This window comes from Onychomys torridus, chromosome 4, assembly GCF_903995425.1.
Source record: "Onychomys torridus chromosome 4, mOncTor1.1, whole genome shotgun sequence".
In the NCBI taxonomy this organism is placed as follows: Eukaryota; Metazoa; Chordata; class Mammalia; order Rodentia; family Cricetidae; genus Onychomys; species Onychomys torridus.
In genome coordinates, this window is record NC_050446.1 from 78,200,352 (window position 1) to 78,224,398 (window position 24,047).

The following is a 24,047-nucleotide window of genomic DNA, read 5'->3' on the forward strand; positions in this document are numbered from 1 at the left end:
GTTTTTTAACTTCACAGCACGTTCTACGTTGCATTTTTCATTTTCTGTGCTATGGCTATTGGTATGTATTAATAGGCTTTCAGGACTTTTAACTATATTTCTACATCTTGTCTGGTTTGATGTTGTTGCTGTCATGGTGTGGAAATTATACGCCTTTCTGGTGAGGAATCACTTCACATATTAGAGATGAAGGACTCTTTCATAATGTTTGTCCAGCTCTTGGCTAATGCCCGAGGAAGAGGCAGCGTTCAACAGAAGATTTTATGAACTTGTGTATACCTTAGGCTTATGGATTTTATATACACTGCTATCCTTAAATCTCTTTGGGGTCCCAGGCCCAGGTTACACTTGGAGCAATTTAAACAGGACAGGAGACAGGGAGTCTGGCAACTTAGACAGACGGGAGATTTACACAGCAAAAGTATTCCATATTGCCAGAGCTGTTTCAAGTACACCACTGTTGTTCTTATCTGGATAGTTGTTACCCAGGGTCATCCTGCCCACCTGGCAGAATTATGTTTCTTCTGATAAGAGCACAGGGGACTTAATGGCAGATCAAGACTCAGTGATGATTGTGACCCTGTGCTGTCCCCTGATCTGCACAGTTAGAGGTATGTCTTCGAGAGGGAATCAGGGCCAGATGGCCAGTAGTAACTCATTTCTGTCTCCTTTGTCATGGGAATGCGGCCCAATGGCTGACAAATCCTGGTGAAAAAAAACATTACATCTTAGCATCCTAAATTTGGCTTATCTCTAACAGACCTGGTTAGCATATTACTTATCTTTGGGATATTTTGGAGGGAGTACTCCTGTACCTAAATTCCACTAGTGTGACTTAATGTCTCCTGAGCAGACCTATTAGTAAGTCATTTATAACATCAGTTTTATTACTTTGAGTTTCTTCAACATCAACAGCAGCTTGCTTTCTCTCCTCTGTGAGGGGCGCTGAGATTGAGCCCTCAAGAGAAGGCTGCTTAATAGGGAGGTCTTCAAATAGCTAAGGTTTTACATGCCTATGCGTTTGAATGTCTGTCTCTTTCTCTAGATTTGGGGACTCTTCTGGTATCATTCATTGAACAGACAAATATCCAAGCACAGGAGGCAATTAGAACCTCAATGCACTAACGCAGAGAAGAATCTCTCCATGGCATATTATAGCCATGAGGTCAAAATACAAAGAAATGAAACAATATTTAAAACTGTAAGAGAAAACTACCAACTCACTCAGAAAGGGGAACACATCAGGAAAATACCAGATCTCTTACCAGAAATTCTAAAGCCCAGAAGGCACAGGAAGATGCAATTCAACCCAACCAAGGCAAAGTTAGCTTTCTTTATTTTGTTTTGGATTTTTTGTTTTTTGTTTTTTGTTTGGTTGGTTAGTTTTTTCAAGATAGGGTTTCACTGTGTAGCATTGGCTGTCTTGGAACTCTCTGTAGACCAGGCTGGCCTCGAACTCAGATATCCACCTGCCTCTGCCTCAGAGTGCTGGGATTAAAGGCATGTGCCAAGATTGCCAAGATGACAAAGTTATCTTTTAAAACTGTCAGAGACATAAGACATTTCAGGACAAGCACAAACCAACTCAGAGTCAGCACTGCAGAAGACACTGAAAGGAATCGCACATACAGGAAGAGGATGACTGTGGGTCTCCATCACAGGAGCATAGGAAAGAACACACTTCATCAAACAGATGAACAACTGCCAATTAGAATGAATCCATCATGTCCAGCACTAAAGCCACTAAAAAGTTACTCCTAATTGGAGGGAAAGAGAGGCCAAACAACCAATTAGAAAAATAACCAACAAAATGACAGGAAACAGTAACCTCTCTCAGTAATACCATCTAAATAGCTTCACTCACCAACAAAGACACAGACTGGCTGACAGAATTTACAAACTAGGGCCAATTGCCTGTTGTCTCCAAGGAAGCACACCTCAGTAGTAAAGCCATCCACAGACCACAGTCAAAGATAAAGTCAGTTTATCAAGCAATGGACGCCGAAACAAGCTTGTGTAAGTAGCTGTTCTGATACTGAACGGAGTCGATTTTGAACCAAAGTAGTCAGAAGAGGTTTTTGGGGTTTTTTTTGTTTTGTTTTGTTTTTGTTTTTGTTTTTGTTTTTAAGGGCACTATGTAAAGAGAACAATCCATTAAGAATGTGGAACAGGCAGCTGGAAAAATAGCTCAGTGGTTAAGAGCACTGACTGCTCTCTCAGAAGTCCTGAGTTCAATTCCTAGCCACATGGTGGCTCATAACCACCTATAATGAGATCTGGTGCCCTCTTCTGGCCTGCAGGGGTACATGCAGGCAGAACACTGTATACATATAAGTGAATGAATGAATGAATGAGTGAATGAATGAATAAATAAATCTTTAAAAAAGAATATGGAAAAATTATAAACATGCATGCATTTACTGCTGGGGCTCTCTATTTCATAAGATGAAAACTAATGGACATGAAAGGTCAGATCAATTATTATACAACAATAATGGATTGCTTTACTACCCCCCTCTCATCTTTAGCTGGCTCAACCAAACTAAAAATGAACTAGGAAACTTGAGAGTTAAACTATGCAGTTGATTCAATGGACCAGATACAAACAGACTATTCCATCCAACAGAAGGGGGACAGACGCTCTTCTCAGTATCTCACAGAACCTTCTCTAAAACTGATCACATTCTAAGTCACAAAGCAACCTTTTTTTTTTTTCTCAAAAGAGGCATTAAGTCTGGTTTATTTCTAAGGTGTTGTACAACAAAAATAACCTATATCTACTAACATGGTAAGTCTCAAACTCTTAAGTCAACTATAAATCAGAATATGCAATATATATAATACAGTGCATATCAGATAAAAATGTTGACATAAAACCCTAACAGACTATGAATAAACACTACATCAAGAATACAGAAACATGCTGGGCAGTGGTGGCACACGCCTTTAATCCCAGCACTCGGGAGGCAGAGGCAGGTAGATCTCTGTGAGTTTGAGGCCAGCCTAGTCTCCAAAGCGAGTTCCAGGAAAGGCGCAAAGCTACAGAGAAACCCTGTGTCAAAAAAACCAAAATAATAGTAATAGTAATAATAATAATAATAATAATAATAATAATAATAATACAGAAACATGAAAAAGGGTAAAAGTCTAACAGTAGTTTTTAAGATAACAGTGACTAGTGCTCACTTTGGCAACTTTGGAAAGATTGGAAAAATAATAGTGGAATAGCTTTGGAAAAATTGGAAAGATAATAGTGACCAGCATGGAGTGAGGATCAAGGTTGACACAGGACACAAAGAACTAAGCATTCAGATGTCTACAGAAGGAAGTAGAAAAATATATTTTGGCTTTTTGAAATCATGTAGCACAGCTGGTCTGCTGTGGGATATTCTGTATGCTGTGAATGTGTTGCTCTGATTGATTGCTGAATAAAACGCTGATTGGCCAGTAGCCAGGCAGGAAGTGTAGGTGGGATAAACAGACAAGGAGAATTCTGGGAACAGGAAAGCTGAGTCAGGAGATGCCAGCCCGCAGTCCAGGGAGCAGCATGTAATGACACACAGGTAAAGTCATGGAACATGTGGCAATATATAGATTAACAGAAATGGGCTGAGTTTAAATATAAGAGCTAGTCAGTCGTAGGCCTGAGCTAATGGCCCAGCAGTTTTAATTAATATAAGCTCCTGAGTGATTATTTTTTTATTTATTTATAAGCGGTTGTGGGGTCTGTGGGGGCTGGGCAGGACTGGAGAAAGCTTCAGCTACACTGGTCTAAAACAGGATCCTCCTGCCTCAGCCTCTACAGTGCTGAGATTACAGATATGTATCATCACACCAGGCTATGGAATTGTTTTTTAAAGGGCCAGGAAATAAATATCTGGGGTTCTGTAGGCCAAGTAGCAAAATTTATTCCAAATATTTGTTTTCAAATTTTTAAATACATAAAAACTAAACTTAGCTTGTATAAAACATGGCCCACCTGCCCAGCGTGCTCAGTGTGGACCAGGACACAGTCTACCTCTGGGTAGCTGCACTGTAGTGATCACATCCACGTGAGGCCCACTGAGACAAAACTGGACTTTTACTGTATTTATTCTTAGCTAGAACTGTCACCCTCAGGGTGCAATGACATTACAAAAGCTAAACAGAGTGGCTGTAGACTGCTGTGGCGGAGCTCCTACCACGCACAGGGCCCTGGGTTCTGTCTTCAGCCCTGAAAAAAAGAGTGGCTGGAAAAATAAGACCATGACAAAGAAGAGTGTCCCTGAAGGGACATGTGGGAAGTCACGGAGACGTGGGTAAAGTCTGAGATGAACACTAGAAGGCCTTTCTGATGAATTTTAAAATTCATATTGTTTACAGTTGCAGAGGGATTTATTCCTGGGCCTTGCCCATATGAGGCAAGCATTCTACTGACAAGTAACTCTTAACAAATAGAAAAGTGTGGGGGTTGGAGGAAGTCCTGAGTGAGTTAAGTTCTGAGTGAATGTGTGCCGTAGGTTTGGACGTGGCCACGTCAAGAACCAATGCCTCAGCCCATGGGAGTGGCAAAGATGTCTCTGGGTGAGGCTCAGAGAGATGGCAGTCTTCCTCTGGTCGGAGAGTGAATGTTGATAGTCTGTGCACAAAACGTCCACCATAGCTCTCTCCACCACTAAATAAGCACAGCTTACTGCTCCCCTCCAGAGCCTGCGCCGACTGAGATCAGCCAAACTGCCTCCTTGTTCGTTTGGCTGTGTGCAGTAACTCTGCCGTCCTGTTCAGAGGTAAACAGTAAACACACCGAGCTTCCACTTGATCCCAGCTTTTCGGTGTATTTGTATCTGTCCGTTTTTCTGTGACTGTCCTTTCTCCATTTCCTAACGACTCCCTTTAGGTCAGACTGTGTAGCTGTATAGAGTGCAGCATTAATTAAATGGTGGCACATGCCTTTAATCCCAGCACTGGAGAAGCAGAGGCAGGTGGATCTCTGAGCTTTTAGCTCTTCAGAGCAAGTTCCAGGACAGCCAGGGCTACACAGAGAAGCCCTATCTCAAAAAAACGAACAAACAAAAAATAAGAAAGAGCAGAACATTGTAGCCACCCACCAGCCTGTCTGCTTTCTGGACCATGCCAACCTGGAGGGTTACGCCATGGCCATTTAGCCAGCTGATGTACAGCACTGCCTGGTGGGTGAGGTCATCAAGTGTTTCTGGAAGAAAGGGCTCCACCTAGTGGCCATTGACGTCCCTTCTGGCCAATGAAGAGCATCTGAAGCAGGAGGAAACATTGACTTGGAAGATTCCTTTCTTCCAGGGCTGGTGGAGGACATGAACTTAGGGCCAGTTGTAGCCATGGTCTGAGAGCGAGGGCCTCCATGTGGTGACGATAGGCTGAGTGATGCTTAGAGACACCAGTCCAGCTGTTTCTAAGGCAGGCACCACTGGAGTGGATCTCTGCATTCAAGTTGGCTGGAACATCATTCATTGCAATGATTTGGTACAAAGTGCCCACGATTTAAGCCGGAAGAACTGATTGAGCACAAGTCTCATGCCCACAACTGGAATAGAAGTGTGAATAGAGGTGAACAAAGCAAGGTCTTTAGCAACAGTACCAGGTGGATCCTGGAACACAGCTCTACATTCCACTGACCAGAAGTAATGAGATAGGTCATCTTTTCTAAAGTATACTTATAAGTGAAGACTTTAGAACCAGAGGGAAAAACAGAGAGCCTTCAAATAAATAACCTGTGATGGAACTCAAGGCCTTAGAAAAACAGGAACTCACCAAACCTAAAAGCAGTAGGTGAAAAGGATTCCCACACAGTGGGGGCTCCCTCCGAGACCCCTGATTAGGCACTAACCACCTGTCTTAGGGTTCTATTACTGTGAAGAGACACCATGAGCATGGCAACTCTTATAAAGGAAAACATTTAATTGGGGTGGCCCGATTACAGTTTCAGAGGTTCAGTCCATTGTCATCATGACGGGGAGCATGGTGACATGCAGGCACGCATGGTGCCAGAGCTGAGAGTGCTACATCTTGTGGGGGAACAGGAAGTCGACTGACTGTCACACTAAGTGAAGCTTGGGAAAAAGAGACCTCAAAGCCCGCCCCCTCAGTGACACACTTCCTCCAACAAGGCCACACCTTCTAATAGTGCCACTCCCTTTGGGGTCATTTTCCTTCAACCCAGCACACACTCAAACACCTGTTTTTACAGAGAGATCCTTTATTAAGCAGAAAGGTTAAAGTGGCCGCTTTATGACGCAGGCAGAAAACAGCAGCAAATGACCTTGCAGGTGTAATTTTTAAGAGGAGAAAAGGGGGAGGTCTGTGTTAGAATGGGCTAGGATTTGGTGGGATACTTTGATTAGGCATGTTAATTAGGTGAACCAAAGGGGGTTTTCAATTGCTGGACTTTGGTACTCATCCTCAGGAATGAATCTGGCATAGGAAAGTGTCCAAATAAGGGAACAGACCTTGATGGTCATTAGCAAGGCAGAGGGGATGGGGGATGGGGGAGAAGGGCAAGGTCTGCCAGAGCCACATGCTCCAGTAGGTAATGGACCTACTTACCCTTCAGTAGGTAAGAGTAGGTAAGTAAGAAATACTAAGTATCATCCAGGCAGTGGTGGTGCACACCTTTAATCCCAGCACTCAGGAGGCAGAGGAAGGTGGATCTCTGTGAGTTTGAGGCCAGCCTGGTCTACAGAGCTAGTTCCAGGATAGGCAGGGCTACACCTAAAACCCTGTCTCAAAAAACCAAAAAAGGAAGGAAGGAAGGAAGGAAGGAAGAAAGAAAGAAAGAAAGAAAGAAAGAAAGAAAGGAAGAAAGAAAGAAAGAAAGAAAGAAAGAAAGACTAAGTATCAGGGCAGAAATTAACATGATGGAAATGAAAAGATTAAAAACAATACACAGGCTCAATCAGAACAGGTTAGTTCTATGGGGCTGACAAGATGAGATGGCTCAATGAGGCAAGGTACTTGCTGCCCAAGGATATGAGCCTGATGGTGGTAGAGAGAATCAGCTCCACAAAGGTGTCTTTGGTCTCCACATGTACACCACGGCATGCCCTGCCCTGATACCAAATAAAGATCATTGAAAAGAAAAGTCAGTTCTGGGGCTATAGAGATAGCTCTGTGGGGTAAATAACTTCCTGTGTGAACATGAGGACCTGACTCCACACCTTTAGCACCCATGTAAAAAACAGACAGAGTGGTGTGCATCTCTAACCTTGGCACCATGGGGGTAGGGAAAAGACAGGCCCCCAGTTAGGCCAGCCAACTAGAGCCCAAACAAATGAGCTCCATAGTCTGTGAAAAACCTGTCTCACAAAAGTGAAGAGGAAAGCAATAGAAGACACCTGTCGTTGACCTCTACACACAGAGAGACAAGCACTCCTGCACCCCACCTTATAAAAGAAACCATTCAACTGGAGGATCACTTACAGGAGGGTTAGTCCATGGTCGTCACGGTGGGAAACAGACAGACACAGCACTGGAAAAAGAGCTAAGAAGCATTGTAAAACAGACTGACATGTGGTTCACTGTTTAACCTGTCACTGCTAAGTTAAGACACATCACCAAACTGTGTTCTTTATTCTTAAACCCATTCTGCATTATCAGCCTAAAGAGACAGAAGTCTGAACTGAAGGTCATTTCCTCTGATCCCAGCGGCAATTCCTCCATCGCTGTGCTGAGACCGTGTGCAATCATTCTAGATGCTGAATGTCCTTACTCAAGGGCAGAGCTATCCTCAGACACGGGGAAGAATTCCTTAATGGGATGTTATTTGACTCCAGATCTATCATCTGGGGTGATTGAAATGGTTGTACTTCCCAATCACGTGTAACGCATTTGACTTTTCAGGGGAGAGTTTGCAGCGCCACCTGCTGGGGAAGATCTGACATGCCGGAACTTGCATGTTAAGTAAGCAGCCCGGACCAGAGATGTGTAAGACTTGCTGGTTAAAAGGATTCATAGGTCTCAGAAGGCCTGGTGACTGAAGTTTTGCAGGTAGGGCCTTAGGACTAAAATGTTACGATTTGGGGCACCCTGCGACTTGGGGAACAAATGCCTTTCTCAAGCTTATCTAAAGAAAATCACTTGGGGATTCTGTTTACAACACTTAGCTGGTTCACATACATGCCAGACTTACTGAAACAAGACCCCCAAGACGAGAGCACAGGACCTAAGATCTGTGATGAAAGTGAAGTTGAGTTTCCAAAGATGACCATTTGGGCAATCCTACAGAGCTGGACCGAATGCCATTCTTTACTCTAGAGACTGTCTAGATGAGGCTAATGATGCTTGATTGAAGGGCAGTGGACAGGATTAACAGCTATCCAGGAAAGATCTGCACATCGGGATTGGACCACAATGCCACTGCCAGGAGGTCCCAGGTGCCACTGCCCAGTCTAGTCCTTTGGTGCTGTGATCCAGCTTCTTTCCTAAACCTCAAGCTCCAGTGAGCTGATGAAGCTAATGTCAACTTCCTTCTGGGCAGAATGCCCTTTGGAGCAACCCAAGGTCCTGTTTGCTTTGTGGATTTTTGTATGCCCTGTGTAGCACCCACCCACACCCAGCCTCCTTTCCTTCTGGGGGTGGAAGTATCTTCTGAATCTTAGTTGTATAGAGCACATAATAAAACACCAGTGTTGTCAGTGGTCAGACAGCAAGCCTAACCTGCTCTAAGACCAACCTGGATTTTGCCACAATTACCTAAGCAGACACATGAAAGGGGGTGGGGCCTGTCTTCTCTCCTTAAAGTTAATTTAAAAGTTTCAGTGATTTTAAAGCAGCCGTAGAGGGTTTGAAAAGAGTTCTTAAAGCCGGGCAGTGGTGGCTCACGCCTGTAATCCCAGCACTCGGGAGGCAGAGGCAGGTGGATCTCTGTGAGTTCAAGGCCAGCCTGGTCTCCAGAGTTAGTCCAGGACAGGCTCCAAAGCTACAGAGAAACCCTGTCTCGAAAAAACAAAAACAAACAAGAGTTCTTAGGCTGGGGAGATGGTTCAACTGAGAAAGTGCTTGCAAGGCAAGCATGAGAACTAGAAGTTGGACCCCAAAAACATCATTCAAAAGCTGGATGGACATGTTGGCCCAACTGTTATCCCAGCTTGGGGAAGGTGGAGATAAGAACACCTCACTCCACTGGCTGGCTGGACTAGCCAAAAGAACAAACCTCAATACATGCAATGGGAAGTGATTGGGAGGAAACAAAACTAAACAAACACAAAACAGTAACACCCCATTTCGATCTCAGGCCTCTCTTGTGTAACAGTTTCCTCCTAGATTGAAACATTCCATCCTATAGGAAGCTCCTTAAACGGGAAGTCAACAACTCAAAACAGCTTTAGGAAGTCCCTCCCTGCCATAGTAAACAATAAAAGCTGAGTGCGCCTCTTCAATGAGGGAGGCCAAGCTACAAAGAGGTAAGCCTGGAAAGAAGACTGAGGCCAGACCAGCAGCCTGGACAAAGGAGCTGTGTGGAAGAGGTTTAGGCTTACTGAGACACAGGAGAGGACGCTCTTCGGAGTATTGAGCTGCCTGCAGGCTATGCAGTGAGCACCTGTGAGCAGCATGTTCCCAGTTTTATGAACTGTCATATCTGCTGGGATGGGCTTTGGTGATGCAGTGGCCCACAAGTCATTTCTGCTCCTGTAAGCAACCCCTCACCCATATTCCTGTAAGTAACCCCAATAAAACTCACTGGTTCACCAAGCTAGACTTTGGTGGTTTCTGTTCTTGGGTCTTTTGTGGGCAACCTGTCTGGGGTGAGTAGACATGTCGATAGCTTCTCCCCAGGAAAAGTCTTGCCACACAACAGATTCTCTGAACACACCCATACACATAATCAAGCAGGAAAAAAAAAAGGGTTCTCATTCCATTTAAACTAGGATTAGAGTAAGTTAGATATAAACAAAGTCTTAAATGAAATATTATTCATCAAGAACATACTAGGGGGCTGGAGAGATGGCTCAGAGGTTAAGGGCACTGACTGCTCTTCCAGAGGTCCTGAGTTCAATTCCCAGCAACCACATGGTGGCTCACAACCATCTGTAATGAGATCTGGTGCCCTCTTCTGGCCTGCAGTCATACATGCTGTATACATAATAAATAAATAAATCTTTAAAAAAGAAAAGAAAAGAAAAGAAAGAACATACTGGAAGAAGAAAGGGAATGCAAAATTTCCCAATCCATTCATTCTTTTTTGCATAGGATATCTCATAAACATCATCCCTCTGCAGAACATGCACTGGGGAAATGAATTTTTTCCTTCTTCATAATCATCGTGGAGGCTCTTTGTTTTAAATTACAATCATCCCTCCATATCTAAAGAATTAGTTCCAGAACACTTTTCTATACCCAAACATATTCAAAACTCTCATATAAAATGACAAAGGTCTGGAAGTGTTCAAATCATGGGCAATCTTGGGTGTGGGTGTGCACTTGACTATGGTATATTCATACATACATGTTCATGTGTGTGTGCAGGTGTCTGCATGTGCATTTATGTGAGGTCGGAGATCAACAGTGTTTTTCTCATCTATCTTTTTTAGACAGACTCCCTTGCTGGACCTGGAGTTCACTGATTTAACTAGACTGGCTGGCCAGCAAGAACCAGAGATCCTTTTGTCTCTATTTCCCTAATAATGAGGTTACAAGCAAGAACTTCGATGCCTGTCATTTTTGTGTAGGTTTTGGGGATTGAACTCAGAACTCAGGTCCTCATGCTTGTAAATGCTTTATTGACCAAGTTATCTCCGGAGGCCCTAAAAGAATATTTTCTAAATGCAGTTGGTTGAACTCAAGATTCAGAACCTGTGAATATATTTGGACTTTCCTGTAGAACTTTCTTTGGACCTATCTTGTCAGACTTTATCTGGACTGCTAGCCCCCAAATAATGACACAGACTTCCTAATAATGATGAAAGTGTGGTGTTGGCTTAGGCTTGCTTCCAACCAGCTCTTATAACTTAAATGAACCTGTTTCTATTAATCTATGTTTTTCCACGTGGCTCTTTCCTGCTTCTTAGTACCATGCATCCAACTTGCTCCAAGTCTCGCTGGTGAAATCCTGCACACCTCAGATCCTTCCAGAGTTCCTCTCTCTTCCTGGAAATCCCACCTAGTCTCTCCTGCCCAGCTATTGGCCATCCAGCTCTTTATTACACCAATCTCAGTGGCACATCTTCACACAGTGTACAAAAAGATTATCAAAACATGATTACAGAGGACTTGCTGTTTCTCTTTCATTGTAAAGGTCAGGGGAAAAAATGTCTGTGTCCCTGTGTAAGCCCAAGGTTCCAAACAGCCAGCTCATGCACCAAGGACAGGTCCCGGTCCCACAGCCTGGGAGCCTCCCAAACAGTTCAAGCTATTCAATTGTCTCACTTATCCAGAGGGCCTGATCCAGCTGGGGGCTCCACAGCCTTTGGTTCATAATTCGTGAGGGAACTGGACCTGCCTGTACTGAATCCACCAGGTTTAAATGAATCCCCAGGGGAGTCTTGGCCCTGGAGGAGATGGGAATGGAGGGGAGGGGATGGGGGGAAGGTAGGGGTGGGGGCGGGAGCGGGGAGAACAGGGGGACCCATGGCTGATGTGTAAAATTAAAACACAAATATAATTTTTAAAAAAAAAGAGAAAGAGAAAAATGTCTGTGTCAGGAGTAGGCTTATCTGGGCTTCCTAAGATAAAAGTTTCCACACTGCTGCTGCTTCTTTCAACAACAGAACTTCTCTGCTAATCACGTGCCCTTTCCATGTCGCCTTGCTTTCTCGGGTGTTTTTTCTGGTCACCATCTTTCCCCAAGGTGCACTAACCAGGGTAGAGAATCGGAGCAGAGACGGTGGCCTGCCTTCCCATGTTAGTCATTTTCTTGAAGTCTGCCAAGCTCCGACAAGGTTCCTCAAAAGCTGTTGAAAAATTAAGGGGTTGGGAGTGAATGCATGGCTCTACATTCTCCACTCACCCCGTTCCCTCGCCCCCACAGCAAACCATCTGCTTTTTTGTTATTCACACTATGTTCTTTGTGAAACTGGAACAATCATTTCTCAACTAAGCAGTTTGTAAAGCACGAAGTTAAATGATCACCCATTTTCAGGCATGGAGTGGTAGGTAACCACAGTGGAATGAGGGCGGGGCGAGCAAGTCTTTCCTATCTTCTGGGTTCCCTTTCACCGAGTCTCTAACCAGAGCAACTAGCACATCATAAGCCCCAGCTCACCTTATATATTCTAGGACCAAGTCTGCCTCCTGCCAAAAGACAGCCAGGGAGACTCATCTCAGCCACTCAGAGATGTGCGGTCACATTGCTTGCTACTTTTGTCCTTGCTCTAAAAACTGGTGTCCAGCTCTGTCGTGGGCCCCATAGTAGCCATACCGAGGTCCTGTCTTGACTTGGCAATGTCCCCCTCTTCCCCTCATCCCAGAGTTTTATCACACGAAGTTTTAACAGTCATTCTGAAAGTCACTTGTTTTCCCAGTTGCCTGATCATAGCACAGTCAAGTCCCCATAGGCTTGACTTCTGGAATCGGAGCCAACTCTCTCTTAACATGGTCACCATCTCTACCTTTCCTGAAGTCTGTGTGTGTGTGTGTGTGTGTGTGTGTGTGTGTGCGCGCGCGCGAGCACGCCACTTCTCTGTCTCAAGGTCTTACAGTGTCTTTAACTTTAATTGATTTATGTTTAACCTTGAAGTCAGCTGACAGCATGGGTCCATGGTCTTTATGAAATCTCCAAAGGGCTAATGGTCCTAAGAGGTAAACTAAATCAATTAAAGTTAAATTAATGTGGTTAGTGACTATTGAACTGGACAGGGAAGACCGAACATTTTAATTATCACAGAAAGTTCTATTGGGCAGTACTACATACACCTAACTTTACCCAGAACAATTCCAGCTTGTGGTGACATTGTGTTCCCCAATATATTGTGCACCCTAATAAACTTATCTGGGGTCAGAGAACAGAAAAGATAAACATAGAGGCCAGAAAATGGTGGCACACACACCTTTAGTTCTAACATCCTGGAGGCAGAGATCCACGAGGATCTCTCTGAGTTCAAGGCCACACTGGAAACAGCCAGGCATGGTGACACATGACTTTAATCCCAGGAAGTGATGGCAAGAAGCAGAAAGATATATAAGGTGTGAGGACCAGGTACTAGGGCCTGGTTAAGCTTTTAGGCTTCTAGCAGCAGTTCAGCTGAGATCCATTTGGATGAGGACACAGAGGCTTCCAGTTTGAGGAAACAAGATCGGCTGAGGAATTGGTGAGGTGAGGTTAGCTGTGGCTGGTTCTGTTTCTCTGATCTTTCAGCGTTCACCCCAATACCTGGCTCCAGGTTTGGTTTTATTAATAAGACCTTCTAACAATTTGTGCTACATCTGGTGCCCAACACTTGTGGTAAGAATTCGAGAAAAAGCCACTTGCCTGTGCCCTTGTGGGCCACAGCTCAGACCCGAGCTACATGTTGCTGGTTGTGGTGGCTCACATTAGTAGGTTTTGCTGAAGGAGGCAGAGGCAGGAGAATCCCGAGTTTGAGGCCAGCCTAGGAGGCTTACTGAAGAGAAGCTGAGGCCAGAGCCAAGCTACAAACAGTGGCAGCAGGACCAGGGAGGTGGCGGCTGCTGCTCCGAGTTGTCAGCTGCTTGTCATCATGCTACACCAACTGGTACTCACTGAAAAGGTTTTAGGCAATTTTAAATGGTTTACAAACCCCTTCCCCTTGAGATCTCATCTATAAATCCCAAGGCATTGGTTAGGAATCCCTTTCTAATACAGGCAGGGATCATGGAGCCATCCTGAACTTGGTAGAGGAAAAGAAGGGCAGACAAACCTCAGTTCAGATATCAGTTACACTTACCTTGACACAAATTTTTAAGTACAGGAGAGGTCAAGAAATTTCCCGTGAACCTACGCAGCCTGGCTTTGTGGTAAACCGTCCACTCATCCTATCCTGTTCATTCACTTACCTAATATTTATTGGATTCCAACTTCACACTCACACTTGCCTAGTCAAGAAAACACAGAAGTCATTGTAACTGCTGAATTTTGCCGATGATGATCCACAAAACTTTGCCACTTGCCAATGCTCAGGCCATAATCTACCCTTTTTATAAGACAGTTTGACTTGTATTTAGATAGCTCAGGTTACAATCTCCTCACTTTTAAGATAAATTTTTAGGGTATTTTGTACTCTAATCTCCAGATTTTTTTATTTATGTTTTAAATAACAAAACAGAAGACTTCACCCACAGCAAAATTTCCAAGGATTACTTAAAGCTACTTCCCTTGTATGGGTATGGGCATGGGCAATCCTAGATCTAGTTGGTGTGTGCGTGTGTGTGTGTGTGTGTGTGTGTGTGTGTGTGTGTGTGAGTGCGCGCGCACGCGCTCATAAAGCCAGAGGTGCTGGAGATACATAGGCTATCTAATGTGGGTGTTGGGATTTGAACTTGGGTCCTCTGCAAAGGTAATATGGACTCTTAAGTGCTGAGCCACTTTTCTGGCCCAATGCTTATTAATTTTTAAATCAAAACCTAAGTAAGTTCTATAGCTTGTGATTGGTTGATGTATCTTCTAAATATCTTTTAATGTACAGAGTTTCTCTTCCTTCTCTTGATTATTTTTTTACTATCCATTAAAGAAATTAAGTTATTTATCTAGCATCCTAGTGGAGCAGTTTAACATCCATGAGACTCCAGGATTTCACTCTAGGCATGTTTATGTCGTTTTCTGCCTTTGGGTTTCTTACTTTGTAGCGTGGACTGGCTTCACACTCCTGAAGGTCCTCCCTCCTCTTTGCCCGCGTCCTGAGGTTACAGGCAAAAACAACCACACCTATGTCCAGTTTGGTAATGTTTATCTTTACATTTTAAGACATCAAGATATTTAAATACATTATGCAAATCTCCCATGTTTTGTGTAAGAAACACACCAAATCATCCTTTTAGTTACTGTGCCTTTCCAGTCAGTAACTGCCGTTATGTTTTAAGAAACTGAACAAAGGAAAAAACATTTTAAAATTTTATTTCCTCTAGATATCCACTAGAGGGCGATATTTCCTTTATTATATTTCTCTTAATGAGCATTAAATCCATCAAATGTTTTCGTATTTTCTGACAAGTTGAACCTCTAATTTGACTTCTGATCTCGCCTCTATAAAATGTGACTCTGTTAACTTGATGGCTGTTTGTGCCTCGCACAGAACTTCCATCGTGGACTCTGTTCCCAATTCTAACCGTCTGTAAGCGACGTCTCACACACCCTGGGAAAGGAAAAATTAAGTAAAACTGCCAAGTGAAAAGTCGTTTCATGGGGAAAGGGATCATTAATTTAAGGAAAGAGACAAACCAGACGTTTCTAGTTCGTATCCAACTCACGGCCCAAGGTCAGAACTGTAAAGTACAGCACAAAGGAGCCATTCAGGAGCTGGCGAAGCGGACTTGGTACGAACGTGTGCACAATGCGCGGTTTGATTTTGCAGTTCTCCTGGAGGGGGGCTGATGCACGTTTGTGCACGTGCGTATGAATAGTTATGGGGCAGCAGCCCGACGTGCGTGGATCTGTGCAATCAGTAGCTCTCTAGCGAACCGCAAAATCATACACACCGGATGCAACTCGGCCCTCATGGAAGGTCAGTAATTCACTGTGCCTAGGAGGCAGAGTCCCGAGGGGCAGATGACCCGCCTACCCGCACATCAGTCCAGCAAGTCCTTATAAGGGAACGCCTGCATCCAGAGAGGTGTTCAAACGCAGGTCCTCATTTCTCACCTTGTTCTTCCTCAAGCGCTCCCTCCCACCTCGGACAAAAAGGGTCTGCCGCCAGTACGCAGATAATAGGGAAGTCGTGCATCCATTAGATTAAGATTCCTCCTTCAAAGTAATCCTAGGAAAACGGTGTGAACCTACACCGGGGTGCCATCACAGGCCCTCCGGGTGTCGGGCCATTTTCAGATCCCAGCTTGAAAAATTCTGTTCCCACTGGAACCTAAAGTCAATATAAACAAAACCAGACAGATTTGAGAGGAGAGGCAGCGGCGTCCCTCTTCCCTCCAAGCATAAACAGTTTTTCACTTAGGAAAAGAGGAGGAGCTTGGTAGAAAGTCCGCTAGAAAGGTGGGTCGGGTCTCTTTCCTGTTTTCTTACTTCCAGAGGCTCCGCTGCATACAGCTTCACAAGAGCTGCCTGCCTATGTCCCAAGCCCAGAAAGTGGTTAAGCGACAGCGCACAGAGGCTTTACCGTCTCGCTTTTCGTTTAGTTCTCAGCTCTGGGGCCTGCTTTCTGGGTTCCCCCCCGTGCTTTCTGGGTCTCTGCGCCCCACCCCTTTGCCAGCTCGCTGGCTTGTTCCCCTCCCTCCTCCTCCATCTCAATCCTCCCGCTACACCGGGTCCCGGGTTTCCCAGCAGAGGGGCTCCAGCGCAAGCGGGGTGAAATTTGCATAGCCCCGCCTCTCCCGGAAACCATTGGTGCAGCCCATGCCCGGCGCGGCTGGTGATTGGTGAGCCGCCCGGGTGTATTTGCATGCGGACCGCCCCCCAGCACCCATCTGTGTCTGTAGCCCGCGCCGCCGCGAAGAAGTTTGTGGGGCGCTTTCTCACCGGCTGGTCCCGGGACGGACCTCGAGCGCCCCGCTCTTCGGTGGCCGCCCAGTTCTCTCGGGATTCTTTCTCGGTAGTTGTGGACGTTCGGTAAGGGGAGCTGAGTGAGGGCTGGCGGGGCCAGTGCGGAGGAGGAGCGCCGGCGGGGAGCCCGCTCGCTGACAGCGGCGCGTCTGGACGCGGACGGCGGCGGTGGGCTCCGGCTCGCCCAGACCGGCTCGCCCAGGGCTTCGCCTACCTTCCCAGGGCCCGTGCGCGGGCGATGCTGCGGCCCCGGGGCTCGGCGCGGCGAGTACGCAGGGCGCCTCTCAGAGCCTAGAGCTGGTTTCCGCCCCGCCGGGGCAAGTGGGCATGGAACAGTGAGAGCCCCTCGCTCGGCGAGGCCGCGCGCGGAGGCTCCCCATGGCCGGGACGTACAGCTCCACACTGAAGACACTGGAGGACTTGACCTTGGACTCCGGGTATGGGGCCGGCGACTCGTGCCGCTCGCTCAGCCTCTCGTCGTCCAAGTCCAACTCGCAGGCGCTCAACTCTTCGGCGCAGCAGCACCGCGGGGCGGCCTGGTGGTGCTACTCCGGCTCCATGAACAGCCGCCACAACAGCTGGGACACGGTGAACACAGTGCTGCCCGAAGATCCCGAAGTGGCCGACCTCTTCTCGCGCTGCCCGCGGCTCCCGGAGCTGGAGGAGTTCCCTTGGACCGAGGGAGACGTGGCCCGGGTGCTCCGCAAAAGCATCGGCGGCCGGAGGCTGCCCGCCTTCTCCGCCGAGGCGGTGAGGCGCTTGGCCGGGCTGCTCCGCCGGGCGCTCATCCGCGTGGCCCGGGAGGCGCAGCGCCTGAGCGTGCTGCACGCTAAGTGCACCCGCTTCGAGGTGCAGAGCGCTGTGCGCCTGGTGCACAGCTGGGCGCTGGCCGAGAGCTGCGCACTGGCGGCGGTCAAGGCGTTGTCCCTCTACAGCATGAGCGCTGGCGATGGGCTGCGCCGCGGCAAGTCGGCCCGCTGCGGCCTCACTTTCTCCGTGGGCCGCTTCTTCCGTTGGATGGTGGACACTCGCATCTCCGTGCGCATCCATGAGTACGCTGCCATCTCTCTCACCGCCTGCATGGAGAACCTAGTTGAGGAGATCCGGGCCAGGGTGCTGGCGAGCCAGAGCCCGGATGGCGGAGGGGCAGGAGGCGGAGAGGTATCCGCCGAGGCCTTGGAGATGGTCATCAACAACGACGCCGAGCTCTGGGGAGTCCTGCAACCCTATGAGCATCTCATCTGCGGCAAGAACGCCAATGGTAAGTACCGGGAGACCTCGACGTACGGACCAGATGGGCTACCCCAGGAATGGATCTAAGACCAAGCTGCGAAGCGTACCAGGTCTCTGAAAGAAATGGAATTCTGGAAGAATTTTTAAGTGGCCCTTGCCAAAGGTTGTTTGGGGTGTCTAACTTTTGGAGGAGAAGGATAAGGATTAGTGTTCTGTTGGCTGTTCATTGATTGGGTGAGACTGGGTGGCTGGACCAAACTACTCCTGAACTACCCTCCAAAGTGAAGCTTGCTGCCCTGCTCCGGGTTGCCTTGGTTAGTTGGATCTCTAGGAGTTTATTCTTCACTCTACGGTGATTTTTTTTCCTGGTGTTTTCTTCAGCTCAGTAGCAGCAGCCCAAGGGTCTGTACTCCCAACAACCTGACCCTTTGACAAATGGGATGGGTAGAGGAGAGTGGAGAGCCTAGGATCTGGTGCTGCACCCTGGGCTTAATGATGCTCAGAGACAGGCCCCTTCCCAGGAGGTGGAAGGAGAGCTGCCAGCTCTTAATACTGTGTGCCCAGGGAAACCAAGGACTTTCGAATCTCCTTCCCAGAAAGACAGCCACATGCTGGCTTCTGGGGCCCGAATTTCCAGCTGTCATTAACCAAGTGAACATTTGATTAAAACCTCATGTTGAATTAAATGCACACCATTTAGGCTTTCCTGGATGACGGGGCTCAGTAAACCACATTGTGGGAATGAAGCATGGGGGATGGGCAGCTGCAGGGCACTGCGTCTGGAAAATAAAGCTTTGAGTAGCTGCATCCCCCTGAAGGCTTCGGTGCCAAGGACGAAAGTGAAGAGCTTGCCCTTCTCTGTGGTAGTCTGGGGCATGAGCCTATACTGCCTAACTCCAGTTTCAGGAGTTGGCACCATGTATTATTTAAGATGGACCAACCTTAGGGTCTAATTGGAAGGGTCACTTTGGGTGAAGCTTTCAGGGGCACGTAACCAGGTAGTGGAAGAGACCAGGTGGGTTCTGGAAAGGGATAAAGGTCACATTTAGATGTGGCTTAACATACTCCTTATAGCTAAAATTCAGAATAACAGTGCGTCAGTCACTGTCAGGGCACTTTGTATGTGATGAGCACATTCATAAAGTAGCCAGCGTGCATTTGTACTGTGATACAGTGAACTGGGACTATGGTGTCTGTCCCCATTTTCTGCATACAACTCCTAGAGTCCCTGGAAATCTCCAAAATGAGAATGTATTTTTGTATGGTAATGACTAAGAGCTTGCCACCTGTAGGTAGTTTCAGGATGGGGATTAGTCACCAGAAAGACTAAAGCATGCTTTAAAGAGCTAGTACCTACAGACTCCCGCCGCAGCCTCCCAGGAGGGAGAGAGGCAGGAGGTTAAGTCCATCATCAGTGGCTAAGATTTTAATCAATCACGCATAAATCTTCATAAAGAAAACTCAAGAGGACAAGTTTCCTGGTGCTTCTGGATAGCTGAACCCCAGAGCAGCAAGTGATTCACTTTCCTTCATATGTTGTCCATTGGGTTTCTTCATGGATATAGCCTTGTAAGCTTTATAAACAAGCCAGGGTACTGGTAAGTGCCTCCCTAAATTCTGTGAGCCACTCTAGCAAGTGAAATCAGAAGAGGGCATTGTGGAGACCCTGCTTTATAGCCAGTGGTCAGAAGCGAGAGGAAAAACTACCTAGGGCTTATGGCTGGATTGAGCTCCCCGGGAGTGGGAAATGGTGTTCTCTCCTGGTAGTGTCGGGGGTTTAATTGGGTTGAATTAGAGGACACCCAGCTGTGTGTGCTTTAGACTTGTTTGCTTGTCAGTGGAGGAGTCCCCACACTTTGGGGAGATAAAGAAGAATACATGTTCTGTATTGATAGTCGTGTGAGAACAGGAAAATGGTTTGTTTTTCCAAGAGGTAAGTACCTGTAGTGTTACCCCATTATACAGAGGGGGAGCTAAAGGACTCAACATTTCAGTCTCTTGCTTAGCTAACACAGATACTCAGTAACAAAACTGGAATTTGAACCTTGGCATGCTACATGGCTCCGTTTCATCAGACTGACCTGTTAGGCGGAATTTGGAAGACACTGTATTTACTCAGTGTGCTTATTTTGATATTTCTTGCTGTGGTTTCATTTCTGATACTACCACGGGACATTCTTGGAATCAAGAATATTTGCCTTTTAATTTTCCTGCTCTTAGGTCAGAGTTGAGGTCAATCCAAGAGTTGATGATGACACTGCTGATAATCATGCTTCACACTTGAAGTTTGTGGCTGCAGCACTGGGAACACCAGCTCCAAGAGAGGAAGTGGAGGGCAAGGGGATTTCCATCCAGTTGTCATAGCCCGAGGGAAGAGTTCTGTACTAAGGGAAACCCTCACAGTACAGTGGGGCCTGGACCAAATCTGGAGAGTAAAGTCTTTGGGGTAAAGCACTTAAACCCTAACCCTATAAGCCAAATTGGACTACCAGTGGATAGAAAACAAACCAGTGAGTGTCCTCATGCCCAGCCAGAGCCCAGCCTGCTGAATGTCTCTCTGACTGTGTACCAAGACTTAGAAGAGCAGCTGCCTCTCGGTGTACCTGCAACTGCAAAGTGGTCAGAAATCACTAGAAAATAAGTGTTCCATCTGAGGGGCTCACAGCCAGAGAGCATCGCTTATGAAATCCCTTGGGACTGTCTTTATGGATGGGCATTTTGTCCCTGTGATTGGCCCTTCACCTCCCACTTTCAGAAGCCCTTCAGCCTTGATGAGGAAGGCAGGAATGCCCCTTTCCCTAGGCTGCTTAGTACCAGAGGGTCTCCCTCTGAGTTCTCTGGTCTCTAAGGCACTCTTCCAGGAGAGGCAACTATTGTCTTCCCCTTCATAACATGGACGTCCACTTCTCATACTTAGAAACTAGGGGGTTTGTCCTCACTAAACAGCAACTTGGCTGATCTATTAAATCCCCTTAGACAGGGAAATGAATGTTTACTAGAGAAGCAATGAACTGCATATGTTGGAAAGCTGTCTTCAGAGGGAAGCCTAAACCACTTAGGAAAGAAACTCAGAGCTCCAACCCTTTTTATATTAGAGTGGCCCCAGAGCCCGCAAGGTTACAATGTATACAGCTGAAGACCGTGTGGGGAGGGAACGCCTCCATATGGGAAGGGAGAGGGCTGGTTGGTATTCCTGCCATGCTGATCTTCCCTTTAAATTATATATGTATTGTTGTCGTGCTGCTAATTACACAGCATGGGCGCATGCATTTGACTCAGCTATATAAAGCTCTTAAACTTCTAATGTCTTCCAACAAGGAATTTAAGAGCCCTGATCCATCTATTCTTCTCCATTACTCAGAATGCCAGACAAATATGGTTTTGCTCAGCCTGAGATGGATGATAAAAGTTCTGTAGTGTTTATAAAACAGGACCCCAGCTCCACAGAGCAGCAGGAGTTAAACACTGTTTGTTGATCATTTGGTATTGATGTCTTGGATCCCTGGGCGGAGTCATTAAACCCTGAGATCTTCATGACTTCCTTATGGGAAGCAGAGAGACCTCTTTAATGGAGTGGTATTCATAACCAGGGAGCTGGCAGAAAATAGGAACGTCTCTCTTCCACCTCGTCCCCTTGCTCGTTCCTCTCTTTCTCAGGGAACTCTGTGCAGGTTTGTTACAGTACAGCCCTTCTAGATTCCTTCCTGGCCATTTTTCTTACAAAGATTTCACAAGTGCCCATGGCCTTTGAGAGAACTCAGTTTCTTATTTCAATTAAATGATGGGATAACTATAAGAGCATTCTCATTCCAGAGCTGTATATGGGGAGTATACATGCTCTGTCACAGTGGCAAATTTAAGAGTTTGAAACATACTTCTGTGATGGACCTGGGGCAAAGTTTATAATAATTCTAGGCCTCTGTTTTGTCATCTGTAAAATGGAGGATGATAATACCTGGCTCATAAGGTTGGCATGAGGATAGAAATCATAAAGATCTTAGCATGGAGTAAAGGCTCAATAAATAGCAGTAATGCATTCAGCAAATACTTACGACTGACTGCCCCACTGTAAAAACCTGCAGTGGTGGTGTGGATCCGCCTCTCAAAATCTGTAATCCAGTGGCGGGACAAGAAAAAGCAAACAAATATTTACTTTAATAAGGGCTGGTGGTGTTCAGGTTTAAATTTTTAATTACTTTTATATACCGTGTTGCAGGAGCATATTTGTACTATGGCACATGTAGATGTCAGAGGATAACTTGTGGGAATGAGTTCTCACCACTGTGGGTTCTGGGGATTGAACTCAGGATGTTAGGGTTGGCATCAGATGCCTTTACCTACTGAGCCATTTTGCCTGCCCATTTTTTTTCCATTTGTGTGTGTGTGTGTGTGTGTGTGTGTGTGTGTGTGTGTGTGTGTGTGTTTTGGTCTTTTTTACACAAGATCTTATTATGGAGCCCAGGCTAGCCTATAACCCATGGTTTTTCTGCCTCCCAGGTTTGCCAAGATCACAGATATATGCCACCATGTCCAGTGGCATTTGTTGTTATTTGTTTAGGATCTGATAATAGGTGGAGATAGTTTGAGTGGTAGTCAAGGAAGGCCTCTCTGAAATTTCATTAGCAGTAGCTAATAATATGAACACTGCCATCTTAGGAGCTTTGGGCTGCAAGTAGTGACTAAGGAGTTTTCTGAATTATTCACTTATTTACCAGCTGAGGCAAGTGTCAACATCTCATTTACAGCCAAGAAATAAAGAGGCTGTGTCTAAAGCAGGGATGGAAATTCTGACTGAAGCATTCATTTGTCAAAGAGATTGTAGGATGGATTTCCACTGAGATAATTAGCCAAAGGAGCAAGGGTTAATTGAGCTGTGAGTTGCTGTTTAATCAGTTTTAACACCTGGGTAGACTGAGGGAGGAGGGCGGGCACCTCCCTTCATTCTGACTGTTGTATTAAAGCCAAGGGAGCTTGCAGAACTGCAACAAAGCAAGCTTTGGAAATGAAAACTAATTTATCCTTCCTCCACCTCTTGCTTACCTGTGAAATGCAGCCCCTTGCCTTAGGTAGTATGAGAAACAAGCTGGCATTGTTAGGCCTCTCCTAGAAAGCTTTACCTGACTTCCCCACCCTCAGCTGGGAGAACCAGGTCTCCCTGAAGTTTGTACAGCACCCAAGGCATGTTCTTGAATCATTTCCTGCTCCTGTATCTCCATCACATTGTTACCTCACAAACGTCACCATCTGCCCTGAGCCTGCACAATGTCTAACTTTTAGGTATTCTGTGAGTGTAGGACAGCCAATAGATCTTAGCCACACAGCTTTTGTTTTTCATTCCAAAATTTGCATTTGAATCCTTTTACATGTTGGAAGAACCCTTCCCCTTATGAAAGCAGAGAATTTCAAGTTCCTGATGAATAGAAGCATCATTTGGGGGTGACCATATCACAGGGAGTGCATCATTCAGTCAGTGGATATCCTAATTCCTAGCATGCTCCCTAAAGCCATCTGTGATGAGTGTGATGTGAGTTGGAGGGCAGGGTGGTTCAGGTTAGAGAGATGCCTTTCATGAGGACTACCTAGTGCAGAGGAGTTTTATAGCCGAAGTCCAGTAGGCGAGCAGAGAAATCAATGGGAAGACTGAATTGAAAGTTTTTCTGATCTGTACTCATCAAATTGCTGTGAGTAGGATGCTGTCCACAGAGGGGTCCTCAGCAGCCTATGGCTCACTGCTCAGTGATGGGGGCTGGGCCAAGATTAAGTCGGATTCCTATAAAGAATCACAGAATCAGAGGTAACAAGAGCAGGTCAGTATTTGACCCTCTTCAAATAACCAGGTTGGGTCAAAGGCAAAGCAACACTGTTGCTTCTTATAGATCTTGTTTGTAAAGGGCCTGCTATGTCTAGGCACTTTAAACTCCTCAGACCAGCCAAAGCTTTCCAGAAGGCCCAGAGAGTGACCCTGGAGGCACCATTGATTTGAAGGTACCACTATTCCGGCTCTTGAAGGGGCAAGGAGATTGGCTGCCCCCGGGAGTGCCTCGCCAAGTTGCAGCTGCTAGGTAATCAATACATTCATCTGAATGGAAAAGCTGAACTGCTGCCAGAGTGCTGCTCCCTGGTTAAGAGGGATGAGCAAGCTCAGGCAGATGGACCTGCAAGTGGGGAGGGAAAGCTGCAAAAGCTATTCCAAGTTCAGGCC

General features: G+C 46.2%; 1 protein-coding gene across 1 annotated transcript in view; it reads left to right on the forward strand.

Moving 5' to 3' along the window:
* Positions 1-16,920: 16,920 nt before the first annotated feature.
* Abtb2 (ankyrin repeat and BTB domain containing 2) overlaps positions 16,921-24,047 on the forward strand; it is a 164,303-nt gene continuing 157,176 nt past the window's right edge. Inside the window, exon 1 of the mRNA XM_036185008.1 lies at positions 16,921-17,873. Coding sequence (XP_036040901.1) covers positions 16,991-17,873 — 883 coding nt within the window. The 5' untranslated portion in view covers positions 16,921-16,990. The remainder of the gene's footprint in view (positions 17,874-24,047) is intronic.